Source organism: Rhineura floridana, chromosome 9 (genome assembly GCF_030035675.1).
Source record: "Rhineura floridana isolate rRhiFlo1 chromosome 9, rRhiFlo1.hap2, whole genome shotgun sequence".
NCBI classification, from domain to species: domain Eukaryota; kingdom Metazoa; phylum Chordata; class Lepidosauria; order Squamata; family Rhineuridae; genus Rhineura; species Rhineura floridana.
This window is the reverse complement of record NC_084488.1, coordinates 48,138,578-48,154,613: the sequence shown is the minus strand read 5'-3', so window position 1 is coordinate 48,154,613 and position 16,036 is coordinate 48,138,578. Positions and strand designations below refer to the sequence as shown.

At 39.0% G+C, this 16,036-nt stretch overlaps 1 protein-coding gene across 1 annotated transcript in view; it reads right to left on the bottom strand.

The window, feature by feature from the left end:
• Positions 1 to 16,036, bottom strand: part of HPGD (15-hydroxyprostaglandin dehydrogenase) — a 41,615-nt gene that overhangs the window by 24,645 nt on the left and 934 nt on the right. The window contains exons 2-3 of the mRNA XM_061584517.1: positions 15,071 to 15,194; positions 12,759 to 12,865 (exon numbers count right to left, since the gene is read on the bottom strand). Coding sequence (XP_061440501.1) covers positions 12,759 to 12,865; positions 15,071 to 15,194 — 231 coding nt within the window. The remainder of the gene's footprint in view (positions 1 to 12,758; positions 12,866 to 15,070; positions 15,195 to 16,036) is intronic.

Here is a 16,036-nt window from a genome sequence, read left to right as displayed (position 1 = left end):
TGCACATGGTTTCCCCCCTTCCATTTTATCCTTAAACAAACTCTGTGACATAAGTCAGGCTGAGAGACTGTGCCTGGCCCAAGGTCACCCAGTGGGCTTTATGGCTGGGTGGGGATTTGAACCTGGATCTTAGCCCAACACTCTAACCCAGTGGTTCCCAACCTGGGGACCGGGACCCCCAGGGGGGGCGTGAAGTAATCCAGAGGGGGCCATGAACAGTAAAGAAATGAATTATTTATTAATTTTTTTAAAAAGTCTTCACTCCTTCTACACTGTCTGCTTTCAGCTGCCACTGCAGGTGACACCTCCCCCTTGCTCCAAACGAGAGGGGAGGCCTTTTGCTGAAGCGCCAGAGCGTCTTTCAGGCGCACTAAGGGCAGGCATCTACCTATAAAATATATGGCAGATGCCAAAGAAGGCTGAGGGTGGAGCTACTAGGAAGAGGGGATTACTATCACTGATTCCCGTCTCCTTGCACTACCGCTACTGGCAACGCCCTTACTTAGAATGAGAGGAGAGGGCTTTTTGTGAAGCAAAAAGAAGCAAGCTTGCAAAGAAAGGCTGCTTTCTTCCTTCCTTCCTGGCAGCCAGCCTGCCTCCCTGGGAGGAGGGGGTCGCAATTTTTTTTCAGCTTATAAAGGGGGTCCCGTGCTTATAAAGGTTGGGAACCACTGTTCTATGCCATGAATCTATGGTCTCTTCAAATCTTTCAGGCTATTAACATACTTTGTTGTGAGATTTAGAATGGAATTCTAATCATGCTTACTAGGGGCTTACTTGTGACTCCCTCAGTGCGAATGCATGCTAGGCTCAGAAATAAAACACTCTAGTGTAAACAAGTTTTCTTGACGGGACATTCTAATGCCAATTATATAATGAGTGTCCACAGGTTACCTTCAGTGAATGTATAATCTGTGTACACAAATAGCTGGACAATACACTTGTACTGTTTTTCACATGTAACATTTGAGTGGAGTTGTGCACACAATAGTTGAGCTATATAAGTCAACAAGTGTACCCTCACACAAACACTTATACATGTGTAAAAAAAACTTGTACCTGTGTTCAGCAATATAACATGTGAACATGTCTATACTATTATTATTATTATTATTATTATTATTATTATTATTTAGTTGCATTTCTAAACCGCCCTATAGCTAGCAGCTCCCAGGGCGGTGTACAACATGATAAAACCACAATATTTAAAATACAGCAAGTGTGTATTGTGCAAACAATATAAAACATTATATAAACAAAGTAAAAGAAAACTAGAAATAAAATAAGCAAGATTAAAAGCATAAAATACATTAAAATGCCTGGGTGAAGAGGTGGGTTTTTACTATACTAGTACTACTATAGAGCAAGTCTATACTTACAGTTGCATGAATGCAACTCTTTTGAGCAGTCTATTTTCAAATATTTAATTTTATTCTGCATTTTCTTGTGCTGCCTTATCAGATACTAAAACACCATTCTTCCGTACCCTTCCTCTTCTTTGCAAAAACTTACGAAGGGTAAAGATAAGCTATAAAACATTATGGTCTTAAAGGGTACACCCTCTTCTGTATTTGTTTTGGTTTATAGTGTTTTGTACTGTACTGGTTTTTGTACTTTAACCTAGGACAATGACCCTATTTAGGTTGTGGTTTTTTTATTTGAATTGTGCTTTACATATGGAGGCAATGTCAAAAGCAAATAAGCATGTAATCATTTCTGGAGGTCAGCCAGGTTTCAGTAGAGTACTGTGACACTGTGCTAACATTGCTTACTGCTGGATTTATGTGCCAGAATTTTTTCATAATCGTATCTAGCAGCTGAGGTGCAGTTCACTTTGTCATACTAAAATAGCAGTACAGGGACTAGTACAGGGAAATTGAGACTCCATCATCATGATATTAACATTGATGGTGGCTTAGATTCTCTTTATTGGTTAACTATATGGAATTTTGCCAATTTGTTCACCAGCTGTGTAGAGGGAACAAGGGTTGAGTAACCACATGACCATCATTATCAAACTGATTCAGATTAGCATTACCTGAAATGGTGACTTCTGTTGCTACCTTATAGCAAAAAGATTAACTGTCATTGATTCAGCTAATGAAACTGGTAAATAATATCAATTATTAAGTATATTTATTTTTATGAATATTTTTAAATTCTGTGCAGAGTTGGGATTTTATTAACAAAACATTATTATTTTAAATAAATTGGCCTGTTGCCCAATCTACCTAAGCCTGTGGTCCTAGGTGTGTAAATACATTCAAATGAAGTATGGGATTTTCTTCTGAGTAAGCATGCACAGGATTGAGATGAAACTATTTTCTTGAGGAAGGCAAAAATAATTATGGAATTTAGTAATTTATGTAATTTTTCAAAACCAATACATAAATATGTTACATAAGGTATTTGTAAAATTAAATATAATGTGTTCAGGGTTTAGAAACTATAAGTGCAGCTGCGTATATGTGTTTCTAACAAATGCAAGCAACTTGAACATTTAATTTTCAAAGTGTTAAGCAAGGGTGTCATGAACTGAACTTAATTTAGTCCTACTAACTTTACAGATCACATCTGCAGAAAATATGAATAAAGTAACTATGGTTATATTAATTCTTACAAGTTATTGATGGCAGATGTGGCAAAATTAGTGTATCACATTTTTGTGATTCTAGTCTATTTCCTAAAACAGAACAAGACTTGATTTAGGCTGCAATCTTAAACACACCTATAGATACTATCCTATGCATGTTTATTTGGGGATCCCACTGTATTCAATTGGGCGTACTCCTTAGTAACCGTATGTAGGATTGCAATCTGACTTGGGAGTGAATCCCACTGAACTCTGTGGAAGAGAATTAGAGCCTGCTGGATCACAGAATAATAGAGTAGCAGAGTTGGAAGGGGCCTATAAGGCCATCAGGTCCAACCCCCTGCTCAATGCAGGAATCCAAATCAAAGCATTCCTGACAGATGGTTGTCCAGCTGCCTCTTGAATGCCTCCAGTGTCGGAGAGCCCGCTACCTCTTTAGACGGGGCTGGCCCCAGGCATGCTGAGGCCCTTGGGCACCAGCCTGTCCCGGGTGCCGGCACTCCCCTTCTGTGATTTGCGGCAGGATTGGTACCATGGATCGCAGGGCGGGAGATCCCAAGCCTCCCCCCATTCCCCCACTCTACTTACCTTTCTCTGTGCTGCTCATTCAGTGGTGCGCCTGCATGCCCAGGTTTGTCATCAATCAAGATTGTGGCAGAGGTTTCCCTAAGGGGCTGAAGTCTCTGCCGCCATCTTGGTTGATGGCACGCATGCGTGCTACATGTGTGCTACATGTGTGCATTGCTGCCATCAACCAAGATGGCGGCAGAGGCTTCAGCCCCTTAGGGAAACCTTGGCCGCAATCTTGATTGATGGCAAACCTGCGTGCACAGTGAGTGCAGCAGCAAAAAACAGCAGAGAGAAAGGTAGGTGAAGTGTTGGAATGGCGGGCGACTCTGAAGCTCCTGCCCTGCTATCTGCGGCAGCAATTCTGCTGTGGATTGCAGAAGGGGAGCGCAGGGGCCCCCAGGGGACAGGGCCCTCAGCCAGTGCCCCATCTGGCCGCCCTTTAGAACCGGCGCTGTCTCTAGGTAATAGGTTCCATTGTCATATGGTTCTAACAGTTAGGAAGTTTTTCCTGATGTCCAGTCGAAATCTGGCTTCCTGCAACTTGAGCCCATTATTCCGTGTCCTGCACTCTGGGGCGATCAGTAAGAGATCCCGGCCCTCCTCTGTGTGACCCCCTTTCATGTACTTGAAGAGTGCTATCATATCTCCCTTCAGTCTTCTCTTCTCCAGGCTAAACATGCCCAATTCTTTCAGTCTCTCCTCATAGAGCTGTGTTTCCAGTCACCCCATTATCCTTGTTGCCCTCCTCTGAACCTGTTCCAGTTTGTCTCCATCCTTCTTGGAGTGCGGAGACCAGAACTGGATGCAGTACTTATCCATGAGGCCTAGCCAGTGCTGAATAGAGGGGAACTAATAGTTCACGCGATTTGGAAACTAAACTTCTGTTAATGCAGCCTACAATAGCATTTGCCCTTTTTGAGCCACATCGCACTGTTGGTTCATATTCAGCTTGTGATCAACAACAATTCCAAGAACCTTCTCGCCTGTTGTATTGCTGAGTCAAGTATTCCCATCTTATAACTGTGTATTTGGTTTCTTTTTCCTAAGTGTAGGACTTTGTATTTATCCCTGTTTTTTTTTTCATTAATTTTTATTCAAAGTTTCAAAAAACAAAACAGAACAAAACAAAACAAAAAAACCAAAAAAAACCAAATTAATAACTAATACAATAAAATAAAATGTTGACTTCTGATTTGTCGCAGATCAGTTATAGATCTATAATATATAACAAACCTGTCTCTTAATATATTACACAATCACTTTCCTCCAGTAGTTATCTTAATTAATCATCAAACCTCATTAACATTACTTTATTCTTTCCGCAAAAAGTCAAAGAGAGGCTTCCACTCCTTCAGAAATATATCCATCAATTTTTCTCCAAATAAACATGTCAATTAATCCATCTCATCAAGTCTGCTAGGTCCAGTAGTTTCAATAGCCATTCTCAGTGTTAATTCCATCTTTCACCTCCATCCTTGCACCCATAATAGTCTTGCTGTCATAGTCACAGTAATCATATAATAAAAGTCTGATAGGAATTTCTTTCATCACAAATATTTCCTTGCCATCAATTCCAAATGTACCACTGAAATGTTGTTGTAAAGCTGCATCTCTGCTCCTCCTTTCCACAGAATGCACCATCACATCTCCTGAGAGTTTTTCCATTGTCACACATCTGGAATTAATTCTGTAAACTTTCTCCATTTCAAGTTCCATCAAATCCTTCCAGTCCAGGAATTTTTTTGAACCGTTGATATCTTTATCTCTAATCTCTTCACCAATTCCTTCAAGGACAGCGCTGAATTCCAAACAGTGATATTTGTCTCCAGGATCCATCACAGCCATAAAATCCAAATCTTTTTCCAAGTCCATATTTGATATATCTATTCCAATCTCCAGGGCTTGAACCTTTCCTTTAATTTTTCTTTCATCTTCTTTTATTTGTCCAGCCGTATCTTTGGTCTCATCCACCTCCCCTCTCACAGAATCCTGAATTTCCATCAGCTCCTGTCTCATTTTGCCAAATTCACTTTTCATCTCTTGTCTGCTCTGTCTCAGCTCCTGTCTCATCAGCTTAATCTCATTCATTATTTTCTGAAACATATCTAAATAGAGAACCCCTTCCTGTACATCCAGGGTCTCCGCCACCTTCTTGATTGTCATTCTTAACTATTCCCAAGCAAAGAACAGTTTATTTCTTTTTCCAGTCACAAAGGAGTTAATCCTCCAAGCCTGCTGACATCACCCTCTAGACAGCACAAACCGCCTTATCTCTTATGTGTCCAAAAGTGCAAAACAAATTTAGTTCACAGCATCCAAAAAATTAATGGCATAAAAAGCAAGCAGATTCGTCAAAAAAAAAAAGTAGACCAGAAAAAATGGTCTCAAATGTCATAAAATCAGATTTCCTCTTTAGATTAGTTGCCCCTCATCCGTTTATATCTTTAAAATGCTCAATTCCATGCCAGCTTTTTGCAATAAAAAACAAAGATAGGCTATTTCGATTTTCTTCTTAATTCCGTGTATATGAGAGAAAGTTATAACTCACCCAGGGATTCTTTGTTGCCGATCCTTAACAAATCTCTTTTACTGTAACGATAACAAAATGATAAGAGTAGATAGAAGAATGCTTGCCTGTTAGAATACGTTTTTCTTTAAAGAAAAAAAAAGTCTTGCTTAATCAGTTTGAGCTTGCTTGAAATTCCTGGCTCCGTCCGACGTTGCTGGCAGTTCCTTCGTTCCTAATGAATTCAAGTCCCCCAACAAACACAACGAAGCTTGTGGATAATCTCTTCGTTTCTCCCTTGCCTGGGAGAAAGTTTTTACCAGTCAAAAAAAACCCTTTTGGCTGGTTTTAAAACTGAAAAAGCTTCCTCTGAGACGAGAGCTCGCACAGAGGCAAGCACAGGCTAAGCAATCCTTCCCGGAAGTGAGTATTTATCTCTGTTGAATTTCATTCTGTTTTTTTCAGCCCAATGCTCCAGCCTATCAAGGTCCCTTTGAATTTTGTTTCTGTCTTCCATGGTATTAGCTATGCTCCCCAATTTTGTATCATCTGCAAATTTGATAAGCATGCTCTGTACCTCCTCATCCAAGTCGTTAATAAAAATGTTGAAGAGCACTGGGCCCAGGACCGAGCCCTATGGTACCCCATTCATTACTTCTGCCCAGTTTGAGAAGGAACCATTGATAAGCACTCTTTGAGTACGATTCTGGAGCCAATGGTGGATCCATCTGATACTTGTTCCATCCAGCCCACATTTAGCTGGTTTGCTAATCAGAATATCATGGGGCACTTTGTCAAAAGCTTTGCTGAATTAAAGATATATCATGTTCACAACATTCCCACAGTCTACAAGGGAGGTTACCTGATCAAAAAATGAGATAAGATTAGTTTGGCAGGATTTGTTCTTCATAAATCCATGTTGGCTCCTAGTAATCACTGCATTGTTTTCAAGGTGCTTACAGATTAACTGCTTTATAATCTGCTCCAGAGTTTTTCCAGGGATTGATGTTAGGCTGACTGGTCTGTAGTTCCCTGGTTCCTCCTTTTTGCCCTTGTTGAAAATAGAGACAATGATAGCTCTCCTCCAGTCATCCGGCACTTCATCAGTCCTCCATGATTTCACAAAGATAATAGACAGCTGTTCTGAGAGTTCTTCAGCCTGTTCCTTCAATATTCTAGGATAGAGTTTATCGGGCCCTGCCGATTTGAACTCGTTCAAAGTGATTAGGTATTCCTTGACAGTTTGTCTATCAATCTCAAGCTTCAATCCTGCCCCTTCTACTTCATGTTTCCCGGGAGGGTCATAGACCCTTTTTTGGCAGAAGACTGAGCCAAAGCAGGAATTGAGATCTTCTGCCTTTTCTTTGTCATCTGTTATCATTTTGCATTCCTCATTGAGTAGCTATGCCACCGTTTCTTTTCTCTGTCTTTTACTATGGATGTACCTGAAGAAAGCTTTTTTGTTGCTTTTAGCATCCCTCGCTAACCTCAGCTCATTCTCAGCTTTAGCCTTCCTGACACCATCCCTGCAATTCCGTGATACTTGCCTGTACTCTTCCTTTGTGGCCTGGCCTTCTTTCCATTTCCTGTAGGTGTCTTTTTTTGTTTTCAGGTCATCTCTAAGCTTTTTGTGAAGCTACACTGACTTCTTCTGCGCTCAACATCTAACGCCCTCCTCCGAGTGCCATCTCATCAAGAAGCTCGGAGGGTGGTGACTAGATCTAGGGCCTTTTTGGTGGTGGCCCCCGAATTGTGGAACAGTCTCCCCGATGAGGTGCGCCGACGCTGCTATCTTTTCAGCGTCAGGTGAAAACCTTTTTATTCTCCCAGGCATTTTAAAGTGTATTTTAATCTGTTTTTAAAGTGTATTTTAACTGTACTTTTAGTGTTGTATTATGATGCTGTTTGCTTTTTGTTGTTATTTGTTTGTTTTTGGTTTTTGACTGTATTATGTTTATTGTAGTTATATATTGTGTTGTTTTTATCTCTTATGTACACCGCCCAGAGAGCCGTCAGGCTTAGGGCGGTATATAAATGAAATAAAATTAAAAAAAATAAAAATTAATAAATTCTTCTGCTGTTTCCCCCCTTTTTTCCTTGTTGAAATTGCTTGCCATTGAGCTTTTAGAATTTCCTTTTTTAGAAACTCCCACCCATCTTGGACTCCTTTTCTCATTAGGGTGGCTTGCCATGGAACCATGCTTACAATTGTTCTGAGTTTATTGAAATCAGCTTTCCTGAAGTCCAGGATGCGCGTATGGCTACTCTCAGCTTTTGCTTCTGTTAAAATCAAGAATTCAAGTATGGCGTGGTCACTTTCCCCCAGAGTTCCTGTAACTACCACTTCATCCACCAAATCATCTCTATTGGTTAGAATCAAGTCCAGGATAGCTGATCCTCTGGTTGCTTCCTCCACTTTCTGTAGGAGAAAGTTATCTCAACGCAAGTCAGAAATTTCTTGGAGGGGCCGTGTTTGGCAGAATTTGTCTCCCAACAGATATCGGGATAATTGAAGTCCCCCATTACTACTACATCATGCCTCCTCGAAACATTGGCAATATGATTTTCAAAAGCTACATTCTCGTCTTCTCCTTGATTAGGTGGTCGGTAATAGACTCCAAGCACTACATTCCTTTTATTACTTGCTCCATTAATTCTAATCCAGATACTCTAGGTGGAGCCACCAAGCTCATCTTCCTGTATTTCTGTGCAGGGATATATACATAGCGCGACTCCACCTCCCTTTTTATTCCTTCTGTTATTTTTGAACAAGTTATATCCTTCAATTGCTGTATTCCAGTCATGGGAGCCATCTCACCAAGTTTCAGTTATACCTATCAAGTCGTAATTGCCCTCCTGTATTAAGAGTTCAAGTTCGTCCTGCTTGTTTCCCATGCTCTGCGCATTAGTATACAGACATCGAAGACCGTGTGATTTATGGCTTGGTTTCCTTACTACATTTTTCTGAGGACTGTTACTGGGCCCTATTAGAGCCTATCTCTCTGTTCCCGTTACTGTGCACAAGCCTTCATCAGTTGTTACCACCAAGTTTATGTCTGCCTCCCCCTTAGGATTCAGTTTAAAGCCCTCCTGATGAACTTCTCCATGCTGTGGCCGAACACATTCTTCCCAGTCCTTGTGAGATGCAACCTATCACTTGCCAGCAGTCCATCTTCCAGGAAGCATAGCCCGTGGTCCCAGAATCCAAATCTCTCACATCGGCACCACCTTCGTAGCCATTCATTCACACAGAGTATTTTTCTTTCCCTTTATACTCCTCTTCTAAGAACTGGGAGGATGGATGAAAAAACTATCTGGGCCCCAAAGTCCTTGAGTTTCCTTTCCAGAGCTTCAAAGTCTGATGCCATTTCTTTATAGCTCTATTTGGCAGTATCATTTGTTCCCACATGGATGAGGAGAAAGGGATACCTGTCAGTTGGCTTGAGGAGTGATGGCAACCCTTCTGTCACATCTCTAATCCATCCTCCTGGTAGACAGCATACCTGGCGAGTCCATGGATCTTCTCTGCGTACTTGGGTTTTGATCCTACGCAGTAGGGAGTTGCCCACTACTAGTACTCTTCTCTTCTTGTTGTGGGGTGTGGTTTCATTGCCCCTGCTTGATTGAGCTTCAGCCTCTTGCTCGTTGTCACATGGGATCTCCTGTAATTCTTCCACCACAGGCTGTCCTCCAGTCTCATCCTCGAATGGTTGAATGTGGTTCCATAGTTCCACTGGTGAAGGGTCATTTAGTCCAGCATCCTGTTCTCACAGTAGCTAACTAGATGCCACTGCTAGGATCATGCTACATGTGTAGTTGTTGTAGCTCCTTTTTCCAAACACCATACATTCTTCAGAGCAAAGCAATATTAAAAAGGACGTTTTGTGTAATTTATTTTATTCATTTAAAAACATTTATATACTGCTTAATATTTCGGAAGTCTGAAAGCAGTAGAATATTGGATGCCAATCAATCATAGAATATCCTTTTCAATTTGAATAATTTATTTTGTAAAAAATTGCAGTTTATAACAGTGATGCATATATTAAGTCCAAAGAGCAACAATGCAAGGATACACAAGCTCATTCTCCAAATGTTTTCAATAGTAGAGGATCTATAAACTGGGAAAGACTGTCTAGTTTTAAAAAAACATGCTTTCGTTTCGTTTCCAATGAACAACAAAAATCTTTATCTTAAGATATTAAGTAATCTAATGCTATCTAGTTTTCAACAAGGTATGACTGAAAAAAGCTGGTAAATGCTTTCCAAGTCACATCAGTGAAGACAAATCTAAGTGCAAAGACCTTTTTTTTCCACTGAGATGGATGAGTTCCGTGAGCATATCAGAGAACACACAGGCTGTGGTTCAGGACATATATAATAACTAGGGACCTCTTAGTACCCAGTTGGACTGAATGAGAGAAGCCCCTCAGTAAAGGTGAAGGTAAAGTAGTGGTTAAGGTGCTGGACTATGACCTGGGAGACCAAGGTTCAAATCCCCACACAGCCATGAAGCTCACTGGGTGCCTCTCAGCCTCAGAGGAAGGCAATGGTAAACCCCCTCTGAATACCGCTTACCATGAAAACCCTATTCACAGGGTCGCCATAAGTCGGAATTGACTTGAAGGCAGTCCATTTCCATTTTTCAAAGGTGTTTACTGGCTACAAAAGAAAGTTGCATTCCAAGTCAGATTTGTGCTTGTTAATCTGTCTCTGAAGTAATATTGGGAAATATTGTTTGCAATGTAACTATAATTCAACTTTATCATGTAAAAACTACAGCATACCAAAATATGGAATTTATAATTGCATTATTGTTTCAAGTGCACTTTTACATGCTTGTTATTTGACTAAGCCAAGTGTAAACTTCTTTCTGAACACAATTCTATATACACTTACTTGGAAGCAATCCTGCTGGAAGTGAGTAAACATGTATAGAATTGGTCTCATTCTTACTGTAATGCAGGTTTTGTGCAGTATGTTGTCCACAGTAATTTCAAATCTCATTATGTTCAGTGTGGCCTAGCCTAGGTTATCATACACAGGACAACTATCTTAAAAACATTATTGAGCAGCAATCCTACCTGTTCTCATAAGGAGCCAATGCTAAAAAATAGTGAGACAGAAGAGATTAGCTTCCACGTACCTTGGTTGACCACTCAGACACCTCTGTGTTGACTTATTTAAGAAGCCTGCATTGCAGGTGAAGGCTAATAGACATCTGACTGTCACAATTTGTTTCTGACACTGTATGGAGCACTTTCATACTCAAATAGGACTGTGCATTTATTTCTTCTGTACCAAATAAAATGTAACTCAGTCAACTAAACAATTAAACATCTTGTGGCAATTGTTAGATGTAAATGATTGCATAATAAATAAAGATAGCATTAGCAATTGCTGGCAAATACTGGATTGCCTCATATTTGTTCTCCAACTTTGGATCAGAGTACCAAACATTAATGCATGTCTTTAGTCAGATGCTGAATAAACTGAACATGATGGCATGTTCCGGGCCAGATTCAAAGTGTTGGTTCTTACCTATAAAGCCCTTAACGGCATCGGACCGCAATACCTGGCGGAACGCCTCTCCCGCTATGTACCTACCCGGTCGCTGCGCTCGACGTCGAAGGCCCTTCTCCATGTCCCAACGCATAGGGAGGCACGGAGAACGATAACTAGAGCTAGGGCCTTCTCAGTGGTGGCCCCCGAACTATGGAACGCCCTCCCTGATGAGATACGCCTGGCGCCTTCTTTGTTATCTTTTCGGCGCCAGGTAAAGACCTACCTCTTCGCCCAGGCATTTTAAAAATTTAAAAATTTGAATTGAAAATTGAAAATTTTTAATTATGTTTTATTGTGTATTGTATTTACATCCACTTGTATTTTAACCTGTTTTATTATGCTGTACACCGCCCTGGGAGCTTATTGCTATAGGGCGGTCTAAAAATGTAATAAAATAAATAAAATAAATAAATAAATATACAGATATAACCAGCTTATGTTTAGGACTGAAGACTAGGGGGTGGATTCTTGGCTCTGATCACAAGAATCCAACCCATTCTTTTTACAAGGAATAAGAAGCGAGAGACAGGAAAATCTGAGGAGCTTCATAAGAATCCATTTTAATTTTCTAGCTTTGGTCAGAGAGGCAAAAACAAAAAAATCTGAGTATGCCTGTATCTTTCTTAATTTGCTTTTCTTAGTGAAGGAGACAACAAAAAGTCAACTCAGGTATCCAGCACTACTTGTGCTTAGGGACCAAGAAAATGTTAGGATAGCAAACACTGACAATTTTTCAAGGGAGTTATTAAAAACTGTAGTACTAGAATAGTTGCTCCTAGTAAACATTAGATTGATATGTGATAACTAGGAAAACCTGACTCGGTATACAAGCCTCTAGCTAAACATATGGGTTTTGGTTCAGGTGGACATGCAGCAATATACATCAATGTTTTTTGAAGTAATTTCTGCTTTTAAAACCTTGGGTTAAAGAACAGTTGGCACTTGTAAGTAATGTCTCTTACTAATGCTATCCATTCTTGGGAATAGGTATGTATTTATTATTTTATTTATATCCCACCCTTCCTCCCAGCAGGAGCACAGGGCGGCAAACAAAAGCACTAAAACACTTTAAGACATTATAAAAACAGACTTTAAAATACATTAAAACAAAACTTTAAAAACATTTTTTTAAAAGCTTTGAAGAGATCTTAAAAAAGGTTTAAAAACATGTTTTAAAAAAACGTTTAAAAACATATTAAAAAGCAATTCCAACACAGAAGCAGACAAGAGTATGCCACTGAATCCAGAACTTATTCTAAGTTAAGATGTATAGGATCAAGCTGTATGGTTCTTATGCACTTACTAAAAACACAGCCAATATAAAGCATAACTTTCTTACTCAGACGCTGCAATACACACCTACCTGGGAGTAAGTACTATTGAACCCAATGGAGCTTACTTCTGAGTAGACATATATTGGTTTGCAGTCTGAATTCTTAAATATAGCCCATATTCCTCCCTTTAGAAAACACTGACATTTGTTAAAACACCCATGGAAATATTTAATGCATGAATTAAACTTACCAAGTTAATCTGTATAGTGATTTCCCAGTTTTTTTCATTATTTACTCCAGCATTGTTAACCACAATATCCAACTTTCCAAAATGTATATCTACCTTCTTAAATGCATCTGTAAGTAAATTGGGGTAGGACACAAATATATTTTTTTTATTTCCACACAATTCAGCATTTTAGAATGACGGCAGTGAAACAATCTGAAGTATAAATTTTACTTAAAAAACCAATACATAGGATTATACTCATGTATATGATTTCCTTAATTCTTTATCAAATATACTTGCTTTGTATTGTAACACTATCAACAATGGATAAAGTGATTCAAACCACTTTAAATGGCTCAGATCCCGTTGGTGTGTTAGTCTTTATTGTTACTGACTATTGCAATGGTTCCCCAACTATTTTTCCCCCACAGACCAGTTGAAAAATGCTGAAGGTCTTGGCAGACCACTTAATTATTTTTCTGCCTGCTTTAGCAGTTATGATGTGCTGTGATAGGTGCTGTATGATTTTAATTGCATTTTATTTCTTATAGTGTATTTTTGTATTACAATTTTCATTCCATAGAATTCAAATTGTAATACAATAAAATATAATATAAGAAATAAAAGAAGCAATAAAAGGCAATAAAATCAATATGAATATTTCAAGGGGCATGCTACAGACCACCTGAATAAAGTATGTGGACCACTGGTGGTCCATGCCCACAGTTTGGGAACCTCCGTACTATTGTATTGAACACACTCATAACCTTGCTGAGTTACTTTAGGAAAAATCTTGCCTTTCCCTAGGTGATCAGTAAGTTTTTGTAACGTCATTTGGATAGATGCGAGGAGGAATGACCACGCTAAATCTGACTTTGTTTCATTTCAGAGCAAAGCATTACATAGTGCTAGTGTCTGTGAAGGTGAAAAACTGCATTAGTGAAGGGGTATTTGTTTCCATGTGTTGGAATTTATCCTTCCCATATGAACAGCAGGGACCTCAAGCGGATTTCAACTTGTGTTAGCAAATATGAGCCAGGTAATTAGCCAGCCTAATTCATCCAGAACAAAAGGAAATTATTTGCGTTTTGGGGGAATGTGGTTATATATACACGTATTCTGTAATCCAATCTTAGGTTAAGAAAATAAAATATTTCTTTTAGAAGCAAAAACTGACTAAATTTCCAACCCGATTCATGGGTTATTATTATTATTATTTATTACATTTGTATACCGCCCCACAGCTGAAGCTCTCTGGGCGGTTTACAACAATTAAAATCATTAAAAACAAATATACAAATTTAAAAACTTCTCAAGAAGTTTCAAAAGAACTATTTTCTCCTCACATCTCTAATAGTCCACTATAGTTTAGGATAATTGATAGCAAAAATATTTGCATCAAGAGTGTACTAACTGCTTCCTTTTTAGGTACTGTCAGCTCATCCTTTAAGCTCTGCTATCTAGAAATGCTTTATTTATACCACCAGTCACAGCTGTGTGGATGGCTTTCCCTATTGGGAGGTGATTTTTTTTCCTGAGTTTGTTGGTTCATTCAATACTTTGTGTGGACTCAGACCAATTACTTTATTTTGAATTGATTATAATTGGGGCAATGAATGACTGTATCTTGACAGTCCACCGTCCCATTAGCCAAGAAGACATGCGCTAGTCTACTCTTTTCTGACATATGCTATTTTTTTCTGTGCAGAGACCATTTTTCACCCCAATTTATGTTCTATTCAATAAAAATACAAGAGATTTAAATCATTAGTCATATAGTGTAAATTATAATCAATCTGGATCTTATTAAACTAATATTGCAACTAACAAATCCTTAGAAACCATTTCCTATCAGATCTTTCTTATCTATTGGTTTATTGAGATAATTTATTGTTCCAATTTTTGGGGTGTGTGTGTGATCTCATAACCGCACATTCCTGTTACAAAAGTACTCAGAAAGATAAGAAAACAGCTGATAGAGTTGACAACAACAAAACATTCAGACAAAATCTTTTGTGGAAGACTCTAGGTCAAAAGTGTTTAGGCTTTCTGTGTTATTTATCTGGACTGCTGAACAGATGTCTGAAACAATAACTTGAATTAAATGTCATCAGTCCCTGAAATATGGCTTTCAACACTGGAAAGTCCCATTGATGCCACTTAGAAGTCAATTTACTTCTAAGTGAACAGGCATAGGATTACACCCACACACAGCTCTGAACTCCCAGAAGACTTGATTCCTTCTGTCCCTAACAGCTGCCTTCCAATCTGCAATGTATATACAGACTACTGTATATTAAAACAGGACAAACAGCCATGAAAAAGTACTTTACCTTTTAGCTTTTCTTCATTTGAAACATCACAAGGAATAAAGATGGTCCTCTGTGCATCAAATTGGTTGTCAAAGGCATCTTTGCTTTCTTTCCCTAGTTCTGCATTCAGATCTAAAAGAGCTACCTGCATGAAAAAGATAATTACAAGATTAGGTCATTCATCCAGTATAGGAGAGTACAGGTGAGACAAGAAATATTTAGGGAGGAGGGAAGAGCAGTTTTAAAGGGTGATAAGTAGACAGAATATCTAAGTGTACACATACAGCTTTATGTGATGAGGTAATGTGTGTAGAAATTACGCATACATTACATACAGTATACAATGTATATTATACATACACTATACCTAAATGTTCATGTATGATCCATCCAGTCAACCTAGGTCCCATTAATTTCAAAGGGAAGGTTAAGCATATGCTTACCTTCTTTCCTGTTTAAATCATTAGAGCTGTAAAGTGCTTAAATATTCGCTGGATGCTCTCTCCATATGTTTAACAGTGCAACGTAATGGATGTTTTTACTCAGGGGTAAATCCCACTGTGTTCAATGGGACTTGCTGCCTAGTAAGCATCTTTAGAATTGCAGGGGGTGGGGAGGACACAAAATAACTCACTAGGGAATACTCCCATTTAACTTAGTGGGGCTTGTTTCTGAATCAACAACATATATACATTGAATGAGAGTGTATCCATCTATATATGTGTATTGTTTGTTTCTATAGATACAGGTAAACACATACACACCCCAGGTGTATGCTATTCACACCACAGAAAGATGCACATGTATACTGTACCGAATATACGTGTGTAATTTTTTTCTAAATTCATTCAAAAGTAATGAATACAGATACAGTCATGGATGCAATTAAACACGAAAATGTAGGTATTTTACACATACAGACCATGTTTTGAAACACTTGATTCTCTCTCTCTCTCTCTCTCTCTCTCTCTCTCTCACACACACACA